At 37.4% G+C, this 23,978-nt stretch overlaps 1 protein-coding gene across 1 annotated transcript in view; it reads right to left on the bottom strand.

The window, feature by feature from the left end:
* The window catches only part of si:dkey-12j5.1 (uncharacterized), a 91,801-nt gene that overhangs the window by 11,522 nt on the left and 56,301 nt on the right, over positions 1 to 23,978 (bottom strand). Inside the window, exons 9-10 of the mRNA XM_067408112.1 lie at positions 5,533 to 5,586; positions 1,374 to 1,487 (exon numbers count right to left, since the gene is read on the bottom strand). Coding sequence (XP_067264213.1) covers positions 1,374 to 1,487; positions 5,533 to 5,586 — 168 coding nt within the window. The remainder of the gene's footprint in view (positions 1 to 1,373; positions 1,488 to 5,532; positions 5,587 to 23,978) is intronic.

Raw genomic sequence — 23,978 nt, 5'->3', positions numbered from 1 at the left:
AGCGTAAGCTTTTTGAAGAATACGGAATCGCGGTCTGGTGGAAGCACTTGTGATGCGATCATTTGTGTCTATTTAAAACATACATTTTCATTTTTCACTCACTTTGTGACTGAAGACAGAAGGACATGGACATCTTGGATGACATGGGGGTGATTAAATTATTAGGACATTTTCATTCAGAAGTGCACTAATCCTTTAAGGTCTTGCGTTTGTTTTTTGTTTTTTGAACAATTAAATTTTGGGCTAAGAGTGTGTTGTAACGCAAGTGTTACTGAACATGTACCGAATAAAATATTACTGAAAATTGATTTGTAATGTCTTACACTACTGCGCTACAGCAAAAAGTAATACGTTTCTGTAATGCATTACTTTTGTAACGTGTTACTCCCAACACTGTGTGTATATATATATATATATATATATATATATATATATATATATATATAGTACTTATATTTCTACAAATGTTTTTACATGAAGTGTTAGGTAAGACAGGTCAGAATTTGTATTATGTCTCATCTGGCTGTTCTGATTTGAAATTTTACATGTCTGAGACCTTGACAAGCTGCTAGGATCAATAAGAGTACTGAAATACATTTCTCCCATTGGCGGACCATAACTACCCATCAAAAGTACATTCTGCAATAACATTAAGTAACGAAAGCCTGTGTTTCAGAGACTCAAGGAGAGACATAAGGATCAACAGGTATAAGTGAGACAACACGTGTGTGTCTGGCCTTCCCAATTCATCTGAACAGATAATCAAGGATGTAGCAAGCCATTTCTTTTCCTCTCCAGAAGAAAATGAGAGACTGCAAGGTGAAGCAGAGGGAATGAAGGACAGATGACAATAAATCCATTAGAAACAAGAGAGACGCAGAGACAGAAAACCAATGGAACATGCAGCGACCAAAGGTTTCCTCGGAGAGAACCGAAGTCAAGTAACAGTGGAAGAGATAACTGAGGCAGAGATGGAAATGGGGAGGAGGAAGAAAAAGAAGAAAAGGACAGGGGATGCTAGAAAAAAAAAGAGCTATAGGTATTGTCATACCTCACCCTGCAAGCTATTCCCTCTCTCATTTTATTTCAAACTTTGGCTTTCATTTTCCATTTCTATAGCGCTCGGACACCAGCAGAGTTTGAGAAATTTCACAGTAGAAAAAGAGCTGAAAAGAGCTGACGGCATGCTGAGAGAGCCATGACAGATGGAAAAAATGAGAAGGGACCAAGGGAGGAGTGGAGGAATCAGCCAGGTAGAAAATGTGTGTGTGTACTGTATGTGGGGGAGAATGAAAACTATTCCAAGATGAAATCAGATGGCCTCATCATTTCCAAAAGAGAAGTGTGTGTACAGTGCAGTGTGTGAGCTCTACCTTTTTGGCCTTGCTGAGGCACGTCCAGGCTGATTTTCTGAAGTTCACGCTGCTGTTTGTCGGGTCTTGTTTATCCAGCTGCAAATAAAATAGCCATCCCAACAAGTACCACACCTGAGAAAGAAAGAGAAGACATTACATATATACATACATACATATACACATATTATATACACACATATACACATATTGCCGATACAGATTATTACAGATCAAGTAGACCCATAACTGATATTTTGAACCGATATATATGTCTGGCGTAAAAATGAAAATTATTGTAAAAATTAAAAATAACAAGAACAACAAATATCTTTAATTCTGAGAACTGTTAATAATATTACAAATTAATCCAATATAAAATAACTCTACATAGCATTAACTGTATAAATGAATGTATATCTGTATAGATTAATCCTTATTAAAGATTTTCTTTTGTTGTTTGATTGTGACAGGCAATAGTAAACAGTAGCATGTTTAAAGGCTGCTATCTCTTTAAGACATAAAGGAATATACTGTTACACATGCTGTTCACATTCACTGAAGACAACCGACTGTGTTTACACATATACTCACCAGGACGGGTATTTTAACATAACCGTGTATGTCACTGAACGTTTATGTGTAATAAGTCGCCAAAAATAACTCAATCTGACATTTGTTGTGAGCGGTTTGAGAGACGGCTGTGCGCGTACATTGGCTGAGAGCGCGCTGACCGAAGACCATCTCTTGAGCGCGAGCAAGTACTTTATGCTTTAAAATGGCTTGTATTTTTGAGTTGACATGACTTAACGTGCAAGTGCCAATTCTGTCAACTGTCTGAAACGCGTGCTAATATTGCAGCGTACAGCTCGCTTGCAAAGCAAACTCAATGTGGATACCATGGATGTGAAGCCATTTGCACATTTTGAGAGAGAGGGAGACTCGGTACCGCTGAATCACACAAACTGTTTGTGAAATTACGTCTCACATAAAGTTTTAAAATAACTAATAACTAACTATAAAATAACTATAATCTGTTTGAATTCAATCTACATGCTACAGTGCATAAATGTTTGGGGGAATCCGTAGAATTATGCGCAATACCCGAGATCCCGCGCTGAAATTCAGGTCCTTATTGAGGTGTTTTTCAACTTCAGTGTAGTGGATTGTGATTTATTTCAACTTCAGCAACGTCTGCTGCTTTACATTTGAGAGATGCGTGATCAAAGTTATGTCAAGTTAATGTCAAGCCCTGTATGTATATGTATGTGTATATATATTATTTATATATATTTATATATTTATACTGATGAGCCATTACATTATGTCCACCTATCTATTAACATGTAGGACCTCCTTTAGCCCACAAAACAGTGGCCACGCGGCGAGGCATTGATTCAATGAGGTGACAATAGGTCTCCTGGGGTATCTGGTACCATAATGTCAACAGCAGGTCTTCCAGTTCCCCTAGTCGACCAACAAATGTTCAATTGTGTTCGTGTCAGGCCAATGCATTAACAGAAATTCATGTTCCTCTAACCACTTCATGACGATTCTGGCAGTGTGGCATGGTGCATTATCCCGTTGGTAATGGCCATCAACGGCAGGGAACAGTTTCCATGGGTGCACTTGGTCCGCAATGATGTTCAGATACCTGACAGCTGTCAGGGATTGTGCTATTGGGATAATAGGACCTAAAGTGTCCCAAGAAAACCACCATCAGCCTGTGTCCGCCTACTCTCAGCCTCAAACGTCACGTCACGCATATGGCACACTTATCTGGAAACACTTCAGGAGTTTTAAAGTCGTCATCTGGTTGGTTGAATTCTATAGGATGTCCAGGAGATGTGCGTGTCGCATTCTTTGACGGTCCGCCTGGAAACAAATGCTGTGATGCCAAACCAGCTCATGGAAGAAGAAAGCCATCATGTTTACAACTGTGACGTACGAGCGCTTGCAAGGATTAACTAAACGCTGGATTTTAGTTAAAATTATCACGACGACATGATGCACCAGGAATCTTGATGATCCTGGGCCCATTTCGTACATTGTTAGCTATGGCGTGCAGTTAGCATAGGAACCCAGCTGGGTCATCGGCTACGCAGGCCCATATGCAGAAGGCTGCGATGCTGTGACACATTGCCCTGGTCGCCACTGTTGTAACTGCTGGTGATTTGTCACACTGTGGCCCTGCAGTCACTGTGAACAATGTGCGACAGTCTCCGCACCCCTCTGGCATCAATAAGCTGCGGACAAAACACTTCTGATACGTAATCACTAAGGAGGCACGTGAACAACCTACTAGGTGCGCCGTTTCCAAGATTGAAATTCCGGGGCGCCCTGCCATCACAATTTGTCCTTTATTAAACTCCGATAACTCGGCAGCTTTTCCCATTCTGACACTGAACAGTGACCAAAAGCCGGTCCTCGGGTGGTATATATACTGCTCAGTGAACTGCACCTGCGGCACCGTTCAGTTGCTAGGTGTGCTCATTGCTCCAGGCCGGGGGTGGTCATATATATATATATATATATATATATATATATATATATATATATATATTGGGTAAGTTGCCTAATATATAGTTTGTGGTAAAGGGTAAAGATTATACATGGAATGGGATTATACCTTACTATGTTCATTACCCCTCCCCCCTAATTTGTATTAATGTTTTTATTTGAATTGTTGAATTTATTTGAATCAGGATCAGGCTTTGTAAATACTGGCCTAATGCATAAATTGTGTATAATATAATCTGGCACACTTTACCCCACTCTTGCCTACAGTAAATAAATCTTGAAGTAGGCTACAAAAACATGAGAGACAGTCAGTCAGTCACTTGTAATTAACAAAACAAACCTAAAGCACTTCCCATGCACTCTGTCAGTGCTATAAATATTTGATTCCAGGCAGGATTAAAATAACTTTATTTTGTGGCAAACAGAGAGGGAGAAACAAACAATCGGGCAGCTTTGTTTGTATCCTAAAAAATGAGAACACCGAATAAAGGGAAGTCAGACACAAATGGGCTGTGGGGAAGAATGTGTGTGCATGTTTTTGTTGTGCTGTGTTGAAGTGCTCTTCACTTTATCACCCACTGTTACACTCTATACCCTTCTCTGATGTCTCAATAACACACCACAGAGAGTTCAAACATCTCTCACTCCCACTCTCTCTGTCTCCTTCTCTTTCACACTCTATGACTCTCCTGAGCCGAATGTTCAGAACACTCTGTAAGCGCTCTCAATCTGTCAGATATCTATTAGAGAGAAAGAGTGTGTGGGTGTGGGTGTATACACGTGTGTGTTTGCGTGTGAGAGTGGACTGGTACACCTCTGTCCTGACTCTTCAGAGCGAAGACTATAGGAATGGCGATCAAAGGGATTTAACGGTCCAGTTCCGATTCTGACATATCTTTCTTTAAATCGGCAGTTGGACTAGGTGATAAAAAAAATAAATAAAAAAAAATCTTAAAAAGTCACTCTACAGTTAGTTTCATATTCATTTGTTTAATAATGTATTGGCTTCAGTTTGGCTCATTAATTATGCATCAACTCTCAGGAAGTTGTTTATACTGTATAAGCTATTTTTAATCAAGTCTGAAAAGATCTGAATGCCTTTGAGTTTAATAATGCTTTTTAATGTATTGTGGGGCACCAAAGCAAACCATATTTATGTGGCATTGGGTCGTGGGAGAAAAATGCGCTATATGCGCGTGTGTGTGTGTGTGTGTGTGTGTGTGTGTGTGTTGGTCCATCAAACAGCAATGTGTAAGTATCTCAGTTTTAGCCACCCTAGCATTGTGTTCGTAATTTCCCTAGCTAATAAAGTGAAGTGAAGACCAAAGCATTTTCACACAAACAAACTACTATTTCAGCAGGATATAGCGCCATAAATTATGAATCCAGCCATCTGAGACAGTGAGCAATGCATCAAATGCTGGTGTCAAACATCCAACCAGGTAGAGTCTGTAGGATGGGGTTGATAATACACAACCACACCACAACAACTGGAAATAAACACCTTGTAAGTTACAAGTAATTTATTTTCATATTTAATATTTCATAATTTCAGTCTGATGTGTTTTAATTAGATTTATCAAACTCTTTATAATTGGTTCTAAAATGAGTAACAAAACTACTACCATTTAAAAATGATAAAAAAACCAATAATACACACCTCCACAACCTCGTCATCCTCTTCCAGAAGATCCTCTAACACCTCTGTGGCCATCTGGAAAAAGAAAGCAGCTCATCATTTACTGAAATATGACATGTAACTTATGGAAAGTGAATGGATTTTTAATTCCAAATAATTCTACAACTGCTCAAAAGTCTAAAGACTAAAGAAAAAATAGTTTAAAGGAAAAAAGTTTTTGCATAAACAGAAAAAAATGCATAAAAATAAACTGAATTATTATTTAGATTTAGACATTTAGCATTTCCTCCTTCATGCACCTACAATTTCCAATTATTTTTCATTCAATAGGAATATAATAATTTTAATACAACGATTTATTTAAATCAGCATAGATTATGGTAGCATCTGTTATATTATTTAAATGTAAATTTAAAGGCAGTATATCTTTTTTTTTTCATTATGGTGATGGAATTGTTTGTCAGAATGCAAAATTAAAAAAAACCTAATGGGCTTAATTTTTTAAAGGGTGGGATTACTTTCTGATTTTGGGGTGAATATTGTAGGTTTTATTATTTATTTATTATTATTATTATTATTTATTTTTATTTTTTTTTTAGATTTACCCATAGTCTGAATCATAGTCCCGTGCAGTAACTGGACCAGGAAAGTCTGTTTATGTTTGGCTTATGGTCAGTAGCACTCTTTTTGCTGAACTTTACGTGTTGACTGAACTCTGCTAGCCAGTTTTCAAAGGAGAGAAAAGTGCTTATAATTTAATGATTTTTTTACTGCTTTATCACCTCAGTTCTTGTGTTAATTTGTTTAACACAGTCTTTATCTCTCCTTTGAGAGCCTGAGATCTTCATTTCGCTGATCGTGTTATTGATCTATCTGCTGTCTGCCTCTGCCTATCAGCTTAACCCATTCACCCAGAGTGTGTTTTAATTAAGTGTAATCAATACATCAGATCAAGAGCTGATGGACAAAGTCAGTTAAAGTTAAATATTGGGCTATAAAGACACTTCATCTCAAAGTCCTTGAGCTTCAAAGAATCAAATACAGATGAGAGCTGTATTCAAGTGCATAGCATTTAAAGTGCCCCTATTATGCTATTTTAAAAGTTCCTAATTTTGCTTTGAAAGTGTCTTACAATAGGTTTACATGCATCCAATGTCAAAAGCCAGATTCTTTTTCTCATAACATACACTGCAGCAACACGTCTTTACTCTGAAAAGGTTTGATCAAGGATTCGGTCTCTATAAACCCCTCCTTTCTGAGAGCCTACTCTGCTCTGATTGGTCAGATGGCCCAGTCTGTTGTGATTGGTCTACTGCTTTCAACGCATGTGGGAAACAAAATTACCCTATCTGCTTGCTTACCGTTTTGAAAATCAATCATGCTGATCACATTCTTTATTCCACTCCGCTCAGGTTATTATGAAAATATTTGTGCATTCGAGTGCTCAGGTAAGATGACATAAAATTAGAACAACCTTCTGTCTGTGCCGTCATGACTTATTTGCTTGCTTTCATAACTTTTGCTTATATTCTTGTGAACTGACTCGTTTGCTATACTGAACAGCCAATCAGAGTTCTCTCTCTCTCTCTCTGACAGCCTGGCACTGATTTAACATGTTGAATCGGCCGAAAAAAAGCAGACGAGGACCAACCGGCCGACGGTGTGGCCGACGCCCAAAAACTGCCCCGACGGCCAACCATCAGCTTGGTGTGTTCTGGGTTTTACAATAGCAATTCAAGCCCAAGTCCACAACCTCATCCTTTGGAAGTGCAGGTAAAGTGGATTTGCTTTCGCAGTGCAGAAAACAGCGTCTTCTCGACATATCAACAACACAAACCAAACTCTTCCAGGCCTCAGCTACAACTAGAGTGTTTGAGGGCAGGTCAAAGTAGATGTTGGTCGTGGGCAGCCAATGAAGACCATAGGCTGGCATTATACAAATTTGTTACCAAATTTTGTAGGTTCATGCAAATAGACAGGAATTACGTTGTGACTAATCGTAATCGGCTGTTTCCGCTAATTGGTTCCGTGTTGTAACAAAAAACTTATTCTGTTATGATGTAATAATTCTGGATGTACTGGCACATGTTGTATATGTGTGTGTGTTTGTGCAATGCATATTCCCTTCGGGGCTTGCCATGGATAGGGGCATGTGCACTTTTGTACTTGAGTTTCTTATTCATAAGTGTTTAGGCGAACCCTTCATGAATGCTCGGTCACAGTGTTTTATTTACTTTTACTTACTAGTTTATCAATACCACCGTCATCCGCTCAAACAACTTGATGGAAATGCACTTCATTCGCACATTTTTTTTGCAAACTTTGAAAAGATTCGCTTCATGTTTGGATGGAAACCCAGCTAATAACTGCATTTGTCGTGCACTTTGATCTTTGTGAATGTAAAAGGTCTGCAGTGTTTCAAACAGCTATATTACACAGTACATGAAAGGTAATTCCAAAAAAAAAAAAAAAATCTGAAAAATAATTATGACCGTACAACATGACCCAAGCTATCACTTAATTCTGTATTGTCCATTGATTTTCTGATACACAATTCCAAGTGCAGATTTTTCCTCCACAAAAATCATTCAAAGGCAGTTGAGAGATGTCCAGATCTGACGTGATTTTTTGACTTCCCAACTTTTAAATGGTACTAGAGCTCCTTGTAAGTTTCCCCTGATCGATACACTGAGACAGTCTCTCTTGTTATTCCCTCAGGAGGGTCATGGTTTTGGCCAGGGGCCACAGTGACCCCTAAAGCCTCTGTGAACTCGGATGTCAGCTACTCTCAGCATCCCGCACTCCTCTCGTCCCGTCACACTCGCGCCATCCATTTCAACCAGGGCCAAAGAGTCAAGATCAAGCTCTCGTATATATACGTGGTGAAAGGGAGGGGGAGAAATAGAGAGAGCGAGAAAGAGAAAGTAAAGCAGGAGAAAAGTGAGGACAGATAGAGCACATCGCTCGATGGATACGTAATTTAAAGGACTGACCAACCAATTTACGATCCTGCAAGGCCATAAAATTCAGCCTGGACTTAATAATAGCACATTTAATGTGACACCTCTGACAATTCCAATCTAGCACAACCACACTCGCCCGCCTATCTGTATCTGCTTTTGTGTGTGCGTGCGAGTGACTCTGCATGGCAGAAAGACAGACTGTGTGCAGGAGAATTTATACTCCAAGCCAGGCTGTGTGAACGCAGAATACACTAAAACACACATACTGGCTTTCGCACCCGAATTTTATAGTCGCACCGTTTATCAAAGGCAACATGGCTGCCACTGGGAGCTAAAAACTTCACTTATATTTAGCCTTTTGGAATGAGGAGGAGCCGAGATAATTACTTTAGGGATTGATGTGCGCATTCTCTCTCTCTCCTTAGCCACATATCACTCCCAGATGCCGACTCGGAGTTCTCAGCAACAGATAAAAGGGACGGATAAAGTCAAATGCTCGGCCCAGAGGAAAACTGCTATGGGGTATGCGGGATTCTCCATTTAAGAAGTTCAAATTGAATGCATAAATCTGCTTGAACGTTTCTTAGATACATACAAGATTACAGACGTCTGACAGTAGCTGGAGGACCAGGAGTTGGTAATGTGCCCGAGCCCCTGTGGAGGTGTTCAGCCCCTACGTTAATGCATGATCTGATGAAGATGCTCAAGAGAGGTTTACAAAAAATGAATTTTTGAAGCAACAGTAGAAAAATAATACCTTTTGATTACCTCAACATAATGTTCAAAGCTTTTAAGGAACTCAAAATAAGTATGATTTTTATTCTTCTGTGAAACACAGGACTGTTTGAATACAGTGAAAGTGAATGGTGACCAAGTGCTGTCAAGATTCGAATGTAACAAAAGTACAATAAAAGTGGTTAATAAGACTCTTGAGCTGTAGTCTAAATCTTCTAAAGCCATATGATAGTTTTTTGTGTAGGGATAGTTATCAATTCATTTTTCCTGAATTGATTTGAATCACAAAATCTTGATTCCAATTAATTTTTCAACATGCAAGTTATCAATCCATTCTGTAATGTATTATACTGGAATTAAGGGTTGGTTCACCCAAAAATGAAATTTCTGTCATTAAGTACTCACTCTTATGTCGTCCCAAACCCGTAAGACCATCGTTCATCTTCGGAACACAAATTAAGATATTTTTGATGAAATCTGAGGGTATCTGAACCACACAAAGGCAGCAACGTCACTGCACCTTTTGAGGTCCAGCAATGTATTAAAGACATTGTTAAAATAGTCAATGTGACTACAATGGTTCAAACTTAATGTGATGATGCAATGAGAATACTTTTTGTGCACAAAAACAAAATAATGACTTTATTTAACAATATGAACTGTTGCCATACTCAGTTGATGTAGTGAACGCAGTGCAGGGCTTCCGTGTTTACATCAGAACGCCGGCTCAGTATTGGCCGACGCATGCGTGTGATGCTGACGCAGGAGCCGGCCAATAATAAGTCGGTATTATTTTTATTTAAAAATGAAATTTCTTATATTCTCGTTGCTTCATAACATTAAGGTTGAACCACTGTAGTAACGTTGACTATTTTAACAAATGTCTTTAATACCTTTCTGGATCTCAAAAGGTGCAATGACGTTGCTGCTTATGTATGGATCAGATACCCTCGGGATTTCATCAAATTAGTGAACAATTAGTGAACTAACCCTTTAATGATAGCTTAGGGTGCGTTCACACTTGCGTTCACGAACCCTGGTGCGATTGCTCTGTTAGTGCGGTTCATTTGAACATATGTGAACGCTGCCATCCGAACCCTGGTGTGCACCAATCAAGCGGACCAAGACCATTGAAAAGATGGGTCTCGGTCCGCTTCCAAACGAACTCTGGTGCGGTTCGAATGATATATGAATGCAACACCGACCAAAAACATGTAAACGAACTAAAAACAGGAAGATGAGTCCCTAAAAAGGATAGAATCCTCACGCATGTCGGTTTTTCTTGTCACAGTGGCGAGTTTGCCCATGACAGGCATCAGATGCGCGTCTCCACGCAGCAGATTGTTTGTGTGTGACGGATGGATTCCTGCCGCTGTTTTGACTACTTTACACATTTTATAAGCTCTTCACGAGTTCCCAGCTGGCAAAAATACCATCACATGCAGGCTACACAAACACAACAAGCCCATATACCTCAGCACACAGCATTGTTTTGGATGTTTGGTAAGTTCCGTCTCAAAATAGGCAATATGTCATTAAATCCAACCAATCACGTTGTGAATGTATCCCTATGCCTTAAGGTTCGGTATCTTTTGGTTCGGTGATAAAATTGCCAATCTGAACACTAATCGGACTAGGACTAAATGTTTTTTTTTTCTTCTGTGGTCTGGACCAAATGAACCAAACGAACCGAACTACGAGTGTGAACGCACCCTTAATGTCGATTCAGTAATAACTTTATTGAAGGATTCGTCAGACTAATTTAAATAACTTCTGGTTATTGAGTCTTTTTGACGGATTCACTCAAAGGATTGGTCTCAAAAGAATCAGACTACATTGGTTGCACTACATGTTTTTGATTCACTAAAATTAACTGGCTCATTAGAGTCACTGGTTTGTGAATCAGATCTTGGCATTTTAAGAATCAATCTTCAAAGTACATGAATTACATTTGAGAGCTATGGCAGTGGGAAAGAATTTCAGTGTTTTAACCTGATCCACACACAAAGCTGTTGTTTAGCTTCAAAAGACTTGAAATACAGCCTGTGGTCACCATTCACTTGCATTTTATGAAAAACAGCAGTGTCAACCTTCTGTCAAACATCTCCGTTTGTGATCTACAAAAGAAAGTAAGTCATATGGGTTAGGAACGGTATGAGGGTAAGTATTTTCCACAGTTTCACAAAGAATTCTCTTAAATTCTAATAAATACCTTTTTTCTCTAACCTCTTTTGTTGGCCTGAAAATGAAAATCTGTGAAAGGGAAATGTTGAATAACCCTATTGTATTTGAGGGGCTGTAATTGTCAGGTCAAATAAAGGTGTTGTCTGAGTGAGCCTGGAATCAGAAGAATGCAGCCATTAATATTAATATGTTCATACTTGGGAGGAGGCGTGTTCATTGAAAAGTGATTATTTTCTCTTTCACCCCCTACTTATGCTTCCTCGTAACTCCTATAATTTTTTCTTTTCCTATTTGTCTGTCTCTCTTTGTGCCTTAAATTACACATTCATTTGTGTCTAGCCTAACTAGCTGTGCTAGTATTTTACTATGTTTATTTATTAGACTCACATACTTTACATACATGCATGCCTAATGTATATGGATGATCAAGTCATCTATAAGCTAATATATACTTTAATTAAATGTATGAATTGGCTTGCACACACACTTAAGACATACATGAAGGACTTCAGTTTATAGAGCTGTGATGTTATTCAAATATTACCAAGAGCTTAGTTATAAACCACAAATCTGTTAAATTAAGGTTTGGCAAACATTCACTCTCAAAAATCAGTACGAAGCATTCAAGGATGCACCATGAAGTTTTGCAATTGTAGAAGTATTTAATAATCCATCAATCTCAAAGGAAAATTGTCTAACAAAATGAAAGTATCCCAACTGTATAAAAGATTCAATTGTGGGTATGACAATGTCTGTAGAGATGCATTTGGAGGCAATTATATTTGGAATCAAATTTTTTGAATCCATGCACCAGAAAAAAAAAAGAAAAAAAAAAAAAAGTCCTTCAAATTCATTCTGGGACCTGTCCTGTTTGCCAAAAAAAATGAGTTTTGAGTCTTTTTCAGTGCCGTTTGGTCAGCATGTCCTGAGTGATATCCAGTGCTGACCTAATCTTGTTTTGAGTCTGACCAAATTCCTTACTAAGTTTAAGAGTTAAGAATTATGTTTACTAAGCATTTTTCACCAACAGACGAAGCAGACATTTGACATTTTCTTCCAATTTTCAACTGCTGAAATTTTACTAAGCTATAGAAAAAAATCACAACAAATCGCCTTAAAAAAGTTTATTTAAATATTATCAATTACTGTGAGTTGAAGTATTAATAATACTAATTTACTCCCATTGTGTTAAAACGGGCACAAATCCATTGCATGTCCAATAGACCACTTGCAAATAAAGGAATAATTAATCACAAAATTAAAAATCTGTTCTTATTTACTCACCCTAATATCATAGACAATCATGTACAATTAATAAAATTTGAGATGCCAAATAAATATATAGTTTTCCACAGCAGTCAAGTGTTGTATAATCTATTTCCTATAAACGCATCCTAAAGCAGCACACAAAAACAAAAGATATGCTTGGTTGCTTTAAATGTCCATCAGAAGGTCTATTCCAGTCTAAATGGGTGGTTTACGGTCAGAATAAACTGCAATGAGGACCAGACAATATGCCACAAATCAAAAGTTTAGAAAATATCATTCAATTAAAAGGATCAGTAAAAAAAAAATCATTTCTGACGATCAAAACAAATCTATTCTAAACTGTTCTAAATTCCAGTGGCATGCCACACTTCAATGTCGGTACTCAGAAAGAAAAACAGATCAGAGAAAGCTTTTATTTACGCAAAAATGAAGAGAGATGGGATTAAACGGCGTATAATTAAGAGTTTAATGATGTAACAGGCTGTTAAGTGTTTAAAGTTGGTGGTATTGATTCTGATTTTTGAGGCCTTTACAGTAGCTGCGCTATTGATCTGACTAAGGTAAACAGCTGTAGTGAAAAAATTATTTTCTCATGGATATAATGCCATAAGTAGGCTGCAAAATATGAGCATTACAAATTCTGATGTAAGACAACATGAGTGATACTGTTATAAAGGACATGCACAAGTGACTAAAAGGTCAAATTACAAGAAAATACAATGAATCTGTGTGCAAATGTGCATTCATTCTAAAAACTAAGCAAAGAAATATAGGCAAAAATATAGATCTGCCACAAAAGACGACAATATTCTAAATTGCTCACTTAAGTTTAATTCGGTCGTCTCTTTAGCGGCACACCGGGCTATTGTCTGACTCTGTTAACCGCTGACCCACACAGCCCTTCATTATGACATCATTAGCCGGAGAAGACTGCAGCTCTTCTAAATGACCTTTAGAACAATGCCAGCCAATCAGTCTGTCTCAGAGTCGCAAAGCCGGCCTGTCACGAAAAATAGCGACGGGCAACGGGCCGTTAGTGTTAGTCATCTCAGAGAGCATTTTAAACGAGCTGGATATGATGACATGCTTTGTACTAAGGCACGCTCTGACAGATCGTCTTGTGTGGACTGGAGAGCGCACAGGAGGTGTGATGCTTTTTTTGTCTTCTAACAGAGGTGAAATTGCTTTTTACTACACGTTTAAGAAAGTTGAAGGTGAGATTGGGCATTTTCTCTGCATCTCGCACATACACGATTGTTCTTGGTGTGTGTCGGTACAGCAGCAACAGCGCTATTGATTTTCAAGAAGTGATTGCGAGCGGTGAAGGTCAGGGTACAGACGTTAAATCAGACAGGGCAAGAAGAGAAGCCAAGGAATTGCTCTACACACACGGGTGTAATCACACATAATCCTTATGGAACCAGAATCCTATTTCTATATTCTACATATCTGACTTTGTCTTTAGAGGATGATACTTTGTGAAAGACATAATGGAGACGAGAGAGCGGAGGTTGAATCCTGTTCCTGCAGATGCCACACGACCGACAGTACAGACCAACAAGAAACAGAAACACAAACCCCTCAACAAGTTTATTCACTCAAGGCAGTCCATCTCAGTAAAGTCACACTGTACAAGACTCCAAACAAATCAATATGAGGATTAGTATGTTAGACTGACCCACTGCTTTCTGTCAGTCTGTTGACTTATCAATAATACGGGAACGCCTCACCCATGATGGGGTGACTCAGGTCTCTGCGTCCATTTTCAAGTGTCAGATTGCTTCCTGCTAATGCAGTGTTCCATTCAACTTCCTTGCTTTGACAAGTGCAGGCCCGGAGTGGCTAATCGGGAGCACCGGGAGAATTCCCGGTGGGCCGGTCTGTTTATTTGGCCGCGAGGGCCGGTGTTGTCATGGCACTGGGTTGAAATATGGATGCTCTAGAAACTGTGGATGCGGCCAAATGTACTAAGCTGAGTAGCCTAACTTTTTCCTAAAAACCATTCAGTGACGGATTTAGGCCTGGATGGCCCAGGAACAAACGAATGCGCGATCGGGTTTTTACCGCTCATTTGCACGCGACGTCAATGATGATATCATGTCACTTGGTGGGTAAATTAACCTGGTCGGGAGGGACTCGGAGCGTGCGCCCGGAGAAGACAACTCACTCAAAAGTATACGAGAAGAAGGGATGAGGTGACATCTGTAGGGACAGCGGGACAAGTTCTAAATCAACGCTAAATTATGGTAAGGCAAAAGGTCTAAGCCACCAGATGCGATTTAAGTAACGTAAATAAATAAAAAGGAAGAGGGGAAAACATGCAAAAGATAAAGGCATGTATGCAGCTTACTCATATCGTAATAATAGTAGGCAAATAATAAAATATGGCCTATCACTTATGTTATGTTGCTTGCTATGCTATTACACATTGGCCAACAATGTTTTCTTTCCAACTAGCATAACCAGACAGTAAAATGTGATTTTGTAACGTAACTTTTTTTAAACAAACGTAATAGCCTACTTTAATATTTTACTGTAAAGTTGTGCAATTTTGTAGGATTTATGGTATTATGTGTTATTTGCCTCAATTTGTAATAATTTAAGTATATACATTTATATAAAATAGAAAATCATTCATAGTGATAGACATGAAAAATGTGCCTGGGTTTAGTGGACGATTAATGCCATCTACTGGAAAGCAAACACTTAATGAAATTAAAATTAAAATAAGATTAATTTTAAACTACAGCCACTAGATGGCTAGAGAATTAATAAATGGTTCACATTATAAAATCATTATTATAACTATAAAAATAACTATATCAAATTTTAGCATTTTTTGTACTATCATTTGTACTATCATGGGTATCTGAAGATATTTTTGAAAAATACAATTATTTACAAGGTTGTAGAGAACAGTGCATTATTGCAGACTTATATACTGAGGTTTTAATTACATTATTTAATATAGTCAGTCGTGAATTAAAGTGGGCCGGTCTAAGGCATGAAACTCCAGGGCTGAAAATGAGTCCCAATCCGGCCCTGGACAAGTGCAACTTTTGTAGATCTACAACTTTGATTTTGTAGAGCTTTGGGTGCATGACTCCATTTGAACATGGTGGCACAAAGGGAAATATACACTGTAAATTATAAAGACTCACTTATTTATTGATTTCATATTAAGGTCAATACATGCAGCACATGATAAAACCTGTTTAAAGAGGTGTAACACCATGTCTACACCCGATGTGATGGTTAAAAAACAGCTAAAAAGCTGTCTACACTGGACACGACAAAGCACCCAATACAAAGCATTTGTCCTTCGTGTCAGTACGTCATAAATAGAACGAGGCAGCAGTTTAGTGTCTGAGATTTGACGCTCGCAGAATCACTGATTATAATGGGTTTTATTGGGCAAAGTGAAAAGTCTTTTTGGAAATTAAAAAAGAATTTTAACCTTTTCTTCTTTTTTTTGCCATTTTTTTGTAGAATGGAAGCCCATTTCTGCTACATAAGAAAAACAAAAATCAAGTCAAAATTGTGAGATAATATGTCATAATTAAGACATAAAAAATAATTATGATGTATAAAGCCAAAATTATGGCAAAAAGTCAAAATTATGATATAATTAAATGTCATTTATGACACAGGCTATAGGGCTCCAGACTACGACCAAATGGTCGCATTTTGCAACCTTTTTTCCTGCCGGTGTGACTAAATTTTGTTATAGACACCACATTGCACAGCTGATAAGAGCTGCCGTTTCTGTTTCATATGAGAAACATCAAATGGCAAACGAAACCATAGTGAAACGAAACAGCGCTACTTATTTGAGCTGTGCAACGAGGATCATTTATCAGCTCACAGCAATAATAGACAGCACATCGTAAGCTGGTTTACTCACACACCGATCTCAAGCATGTGACACTGTTACTACACAGCGCTGCGAGATCCATTGAGAAAGTGTTTGAATTCGCCACAGAATTAATAACATCGCTGTGAGATCTACTGGGAAGCATTCAAATTCAGCACAGAATTCTTCTGCTTTGAACCACAGATATCAGATCAAATAGTGCTGACATGGAAACCTGGAGAAACATTGCACCATGAATGAACAAGTTAAGGCTCTCCAGTCCACAAATCACCATGGATTTTATGTAGTAACGCTTACTGAAACCATGGTATTTTGGCAGAAATAGTCGAATGCTTTTACATTATTCATTTCAGGGTTCATGCAAACTTTTCAGAGTGAAATTCAAGCACTTTTCTAGGACTTTTTAAAGTGCTTCATACTTTTTCCTGCTCTTCAAAGCTCTAAATATTATCCAATTTTAATGTTATTTTTAATGCGATGATTTGTAAAACTAAAAGTGAAATTACCACTAGATGGCGACTTATTGACTCCCTAATATATGGAAAAGTAAGAAAAGTCACAAAGTCTCATGAAAAACAAAAACTACTTTAAATTGTGACTGAATTAAAGCATTAAAGAGCGCCCCTTTTCTAACCCCTGAAGCTGTCAGTTCAGTACGGTACATTTAATAAGAGTAGAATAGTTAAATTTATCCCTATAAATTAAAATTATAAATTATGTTTTTGCATGTTACTGTTAATAAGTTAATTTTATCTGCATCTCAATTTAAGCTCAGTGTTTTACAGTCAATATTTCCAATAAATAAAATGTAATATTATTATAGTAACTGCACTTAATTCAAAACAATATGATTAAATTACCTACCATAAATTTGTGTCATAATTATGATATACTAAAGCATTTTTTTTTTCTTATGTGGCACAAAAAAAGGATTCCATATTCCAGGGCACCTTGAGTATGCAGGAATCTTTACAGTAAAAAAAAAAAAAAAACATTCTGAGAGGCTTCAGTAGTGTAAAACAGTAAGCTTTCCTGCTGATAATTGTATGCACCTGCAGAAGAAATGCTAACATCCTCCACAGTTTGGTTGCTAGGAAACTTCTTTATGGACAGTCGAACACTTATAAAGCTAATGTCGCATTGTTTAATTATCATAAGAAAGTCTGAGATACGTAGGAATCTCAGGAAATTTTATTATAATGCAGCATAACAGACAGAGGGGGTGATCGACATTGATCTGCTTGTAAAAGAACAACCAAGTGCTGATGTAACCGCCCATACACTCACAGGATAGAAGTCATTCTGACCACTTGTTAGCCACATGCGTACGCACATCAAAAGCCATGGACAGGTTGTCAGGTAGCAGGTTATCTAAGTGAGACATTATTAAACCCTCATTAGTGCTGATAACACTCTCATTCATTCCCTTGCTAATGCACACACTCTTTCCTCTTCTATGAGGTCAGCATGTGTCTCGGTCTCTGTAGGGCCTGTCTGAACGTAATTAAGATCTGCTCGTTAAGATGTTGCTCAGACCAGTAACGCTGTTGGCATAGCGACCGCTCGCTGAGAAGCCGTGCTGATCGAAAACCTCTTAGTGATATCATCTCAGCGTGATGTCAAGGACTGAAGATAACAGTGATGTCATCACTGTACCCCCTGACAGAGTTCCTACAGCTGATGAGTTAAATGTCTGTGTGTTTTGCTCCATTCCAGAGCCTGAGATGAGGAAGCTTGAAGGTCAAGAGCGCTAAATGATACTACATGATTTGACGGCCTGATGATGAACCTTCACTACAACTCACATTCCTTCAGTGTGAACTCAATGATTTATTTATTTTTTTGTAATCATTAATAGGACAATTTGAGTGAAAGGTTGAACCAAATAATTTTATAATGTTCAAATTATACAGAGATCAGAAATGAGAAAGAAATATTCAAATAGACAGAAAATAAAAATGACAAAAAAGTGCATAAATGAAAACCTAAAAAGTACACCAATTTTCAATAAAATACAAATATATGAATATAAAATATAAATTAAAATATGTATTATAAACAAAAAGACATGCTTAACACGGCTGAATTTATTTAATAAAAATTTAAAAAAAAAACTGTAAAAACAGTTATATTATGAAATATTATGGCAATTTAGTTTTCTTTTTAATATATTTTAAAACGTAATTTATTCCTGTGACGCAAGCTGAATTTTCAGCATCATTACTCCAGTCTTCAAGTGTCACATAATCCCTCAGAAAGAATGAATAATTCTAATACGCTGATTGGTGTTCAAGACACATTTCTTAATATTATCAATGTTGAAAACAGTTGTGCTGCTTAATATTTTTTATGGAAACTGTAGCCGTGTTTCCATTACCCTTTAAATTAAGCAAACTGAAATTGCGAATTGAAAATGCACCAAATGGAAACACGTCAATTTCACAAAAAACTCCCATATAAGTATATATAATGCAATTGACAGGCGACACAATGAGGAGGGATGTTACACTGGTAAAAATTGTGAATTTCTCTGGATGTACACATTGTTGAAAACATTTGGTATAACCTAAGTAAACAAGTGGACAAAATATATAACTGTGCTACTGTTTTTTGGATGTTTTATTGCAAAACTCATATATTGTGCCTTTAATTTCTTTAAAAAGAAATCCTACTAACCACAAACATTTGAACGGTAGCATATCTTTAACTCTAAAAAGTAAAAGAGAGCCAGTTTAGTCTAAGAAACAGAATGAATCGATTTCATGGTTGTCTTACCTAATGTTGATACTTCAGCCTAATGCAAACTGTAATGGAGGGCTTGAGAATCATCCAGACCTATTGTGTTTGAAGCAAAACATCCACTTACTTTTTCTTTAGGTCTACAATATGTTTCTGAAAGGGCTGGAAAACATCTCTATCTTTCTAAGCTATTCAAAAGCTTTAGCCATTTGCAAAAATATTTTTCTTACTTTAAATCATTTTTGCTAAATGAACAGCACTTTTATTAGCCTCGCATGGTGTAACTGTACAAATCAAACATATGAATGCATTCTTAAGCAGGTGAGAGATGAGGTATTAAACCATCAGGCAAAAGTGTTTTACAGCAACTTTATAGTTGGCGCAAGCTTGTCTCTAGAGTTCCTGACATCAGTAAGTATAACAACTAAGACTGCAGCAATGATTACATCATGATTTGTGAGAATGATGTTGAGATTTACTCATAATAAACAGAGAAAGTCAACAAATGTAACATTTTACAGATGAGAGAAAGAATGAGCAACAAACAGAATACAATATTCTGGGTTCTACATCCTCCCAGGATCTGAGGATGACTAAATTTCTGATTTGTAAGAGCGAGCAGAAGATATTGCTAACAGTTGTCGACGGGAGCGGACAGTCTGAGAGTTGTTTTTAATAATGCATATAGTGCAGGGAAGTCCGATGGATTCTCGCAAATCAATTCTTTTGAACTGTTTGTTTCAGTGAATTGGCATTGTGAATTGATTCAGTGATTCAAGAGTGTCTTTTCTCTGTCCATAAGAGCATCAGTGGATGGTAGAACAGATATGGACAGTGATGAAAGAAAGTAAAGTTAAAAGCAGGTGAATGAGACTCAAAAACAGACAAACTTAAAACTTAAACTCTGGACAGAAACTCTAAAAATGGTGCCGATACGAGTGGAGAGAACACTGTGATACCGTAATAATCCTTTTAAGAAGAGTGTTGAATGGCACTAATGTTGCTACTTTGATCCTCTATAAACACGCTGACAGACAATTAACCTCCACTCAACACTATCATCAGTCAACACTGAGCAATGGCATATTCTTCCCTGTTGGCAACGCTGAGCGCACATCTGCTCAGATGTCAGGTGGTGATGACTCCTTGATAATCTCATCTTTAGGAAAGATTACGGGTTCTTCCTGAGATTTTCTGCCTCTAATTACAGAATTTTCCAAACTGAATGAGCTGGCTCTGTTTCCCTGGTGATTAAGACTTCATTGGTAGAGTGTGATTTCACTTTGCATGAATTGAGGGGAGTGTTGAACTCGATCCCAATCGAGAACGTAAACAACTATAAGATGCAATAATCACAAGGGATTGATAGCTAATTTTTGTCAGTGCTGTGCTCAAGTCCCATCTGCTGCCCTACAAAAATTGACTTTAAACATGACATAAAGGCTATTTTCAAGGACCAGAAAGGAATACAGTTTCGGAACAACATGAGGGTGAGTAAATAATGACAGAATTTGAAAGCTAACTCTGTTAAAGCTCGGTTCTGTTCCATTTTCATCCTACAACACCTGCTAAGAAGCTGGTCATATTCCAGACCACACCATGAACTTTAATATAGCCTGAGTTAGGGACAAATGAGAGTGAATGAAACTTTTGTATGTAAATACTGTTCAATTTAGGGTTAGAGTTAGAGTTTTTTGAAAGAAATTAAATCTCATAATTATTACAAAAGGTTTCAAATAAATGCTGACAAGTGACAATTCAGCTTTGCCATTACAGGGGCCAATTACATTTTAAAACAGAAAACCGCTATTTTAATAATATGTTACAATATTACTGTTTTTACTGAATTTTTGATCAACAAAATGCAACCTTCGTGGGCATAATACTTTAAAAAAACAAAAAATCCTGAGCAAACTTTTGAACAGCAGCTTATAGACATACTTTTTATGTACAGTTTTTTCAATGTTCCAGTCCATGTATCTCAATGTTGTCACTTGTTAATTTGCATTCCCTCTTCTCTCTGCTTGTTTATGAGTCATAGCCATGCTTCATGTAATAAATTGGCATAAACACCAATAATGTGTTATCATGCAGCACACATTCTCTGGTAGTTATAATGTTCATAATAGGTGTGTGAACATGTCTCCAGGCTGACAGTAAAAGCAGGCATGCTTTTAGAGAGGACTGATAAGCTGAAGAGAGATATACTGTTCTTTCAATGTTATGATTTAATACTTTTCTATAAGTCATTCAGCAAACCCTTTTGCTGACAGCATTTGAGCTCTCTGGCAATAGCAGCACACATGATTGAAAACACAATACAGTACATACAGTACCAGGGCTCACTTGCCCTATTAGACCAGTTAATTGCACACTTAACCTCATTGCAAAATTAATTAGATTGTTATTGAAAATTCTGCAGATTTAAATGTCACCAAGGAAACATTATGGGCTAATTGTACAAATGATTTGTGATAGTACTGGAAGAAAATTATAAACAAATAACTATTATTGTTTGCCAGCAAAAATGAGTTTAGAGCTGTTATGTTGTTTATAGCTATAGCTAATTAGTTTTATTAGCTTTTCAGACAATATTGCAAATGATAAACCTAATAAAACCTAAAATTATTTATTGATTTATTGTAACTTTGTAAAGACTTTGTAAAACTCTGTAAAATAAAAAAATGATTTTATATATTTTATAAAATTATATATATGTAATATTTTTACCACATACACCTCAATAAGGAAAAAGAAAAAAAAAAAACATTATTTTTTAACAGATTTAAAAAGCTTCAAAGTTGGTCATTAAAGGTGCCCTAGAACTAAATATTGAATTTACCTCGGCACAGTTAAATAACAAGAGTTCAGTACATGGAAAAGACATTTTCCAAGACTCAATTCCATTGAGTTTCAAACTCCATTGTTTCCTCCTTCTTATATAAATCTCATTTGTTTAAAAGACCTCCGAAGAACAGGCGAATTTCAACATAACAGACTCTTACGTAACAGTGGGGATCATTAATATGTATGACCCCAATATTTGCATTTCAAGCCATTAGACAAGGGCAGAACATCTGGATGTGCACAGCAGAATCGTCAGACTAGGTAAGCAAGCAAGGAAAACAGCAAAAAATGGCAGATGGAGCGATAATAACTGACATGATCCATGATATCTTGATATTTTCATTATTTGTGAATTGTCTTTCTAAATGTTTCGTTAGCATTTTGCTAATGTACTGTTAAATGTGGTTAAAGTTACCATCGTTTATTATTGTATTCATGGAGATAAGAGCCGTCGCTATTTTCATTTTTAAACACTTGCAGTCTGTATAATTCATAAACAACTTCATTCTTTTTAAAGGAACACTCCACTTTTTTTGAAAATAGGCTCATTGTCCAACTCCCCTAGAGTTAAACAGTTGAGTTTTACCGTTTTCGAATCCATTCAGCCGATCTCCGGTTCTAGCGGTACCACTTTTAGCATAGCTTAGCATAGTTCATTGAATCTGATTAGACCGTTAGCATCGCGCTTAAAAATGACCAAAGAGTTTTGATATTTTTCCTATTTAAAACTTGACTCTTCTGTAGTTAAAGTCCCTGTAAAGTCAATTCTGAGAATTCTTTCTAAACACTTTATAAATGTTACAAATGTATTGCTAAAACACATTACAAAGTGTGTGAATTGAGTAATGCTTAATTGTGAAGTTAGAGCGTTAAACAGTTTTTCACCAAGTCTCTGCTCAGGATTTTTTGGGCGGAGCTAAAACGGGGGTCTAATGACGCACATCGTCCCCCGAGCATAGCCCCTCCCCTAACACTATATAACTGTCGATGACGCACCGAGCCTGGCGCCGCTTCTACAGCGGTTCACTCGCTGTGTCTCGAGCCTATGGTCTCGAGTGTCATTACAATCATACAGCCATGTGTACATTTAGCTAGTAATGCCTTCGTCACGCAAATGCATATAACATGGTTGTTATAATATACAATACAGCTCTGTCTTCTTATTTCCTCCCGTCTCGCGGCACCGTCATTTGTCGACTCGACAACAGTCCGGCTGTAGGCTACGCTATGTGCCCACCAATGAGTGTAAGTTACAGAGTTTGCGTATGTTATAATTAGTACTAGGTAGTCCACAGTAACTCTACTAAAATGTGCAACCCTCAAACGTGATTCTTTTGTTTATATGCATCAGTATGTTTGACTCATTAGACAAGTAAGTTGAGACGGCAGCTCTGGCGAGTGGGTGTGGTTTCAGCGCCGACAGCGGACACGCCCCCAGCGTTTGAGAGCAGAGAGCGCTGCCTATTTTTTCGAAATTTTGATAACTTATTTCATTTACTTGCAGATTTTTTTAATCATTCAAATTTGGCTGGGTGGTTAATAACACATTTTTCTGTGGTGTGAAAAGCTCAAAACACATACTTTAAAATGACTTTACAGGGACTTTAAATCGTGTACTAAGACCGACAGAAAATGAAAATTTGCGATTTTCTAGGCTGATATGGCTAGGAACTATACTCTCATTCAGGCGTAATAATCAAGGAACTTTGTTGCCGTATCATGGTTGCAGCAGTGCAATGATATTACGCAGCGCCTGTGAGCCCCTGCTTGCACAGGGAACGTGCCTTGCAACCATGGAGACGTTTGTGAGAGACGCTGCGTAATATACGGTCTTAGTACACGATTTAACTACAGAA

This window comes from Chanodichthys erythropterus, chromosome 2 (genome assembly GCF_024489055.1).
Source record: "Chanodichthys erythropterus isolate Z2021 chromosome 2, ASM2448905v1, whole genome shotgun sequence".
NCBI lineage: Eukaryota > Metazoa > Chordata > Actinopteri > Cypriniformes > Xenocyprididae > Chanodichthys > Chanodichthys erythropterus.
The sequence above is the reverse complement of the archived record's forward strand: the minus strand, read 5'-3'. Positions and strand labels throughout refer to the sequence as shown.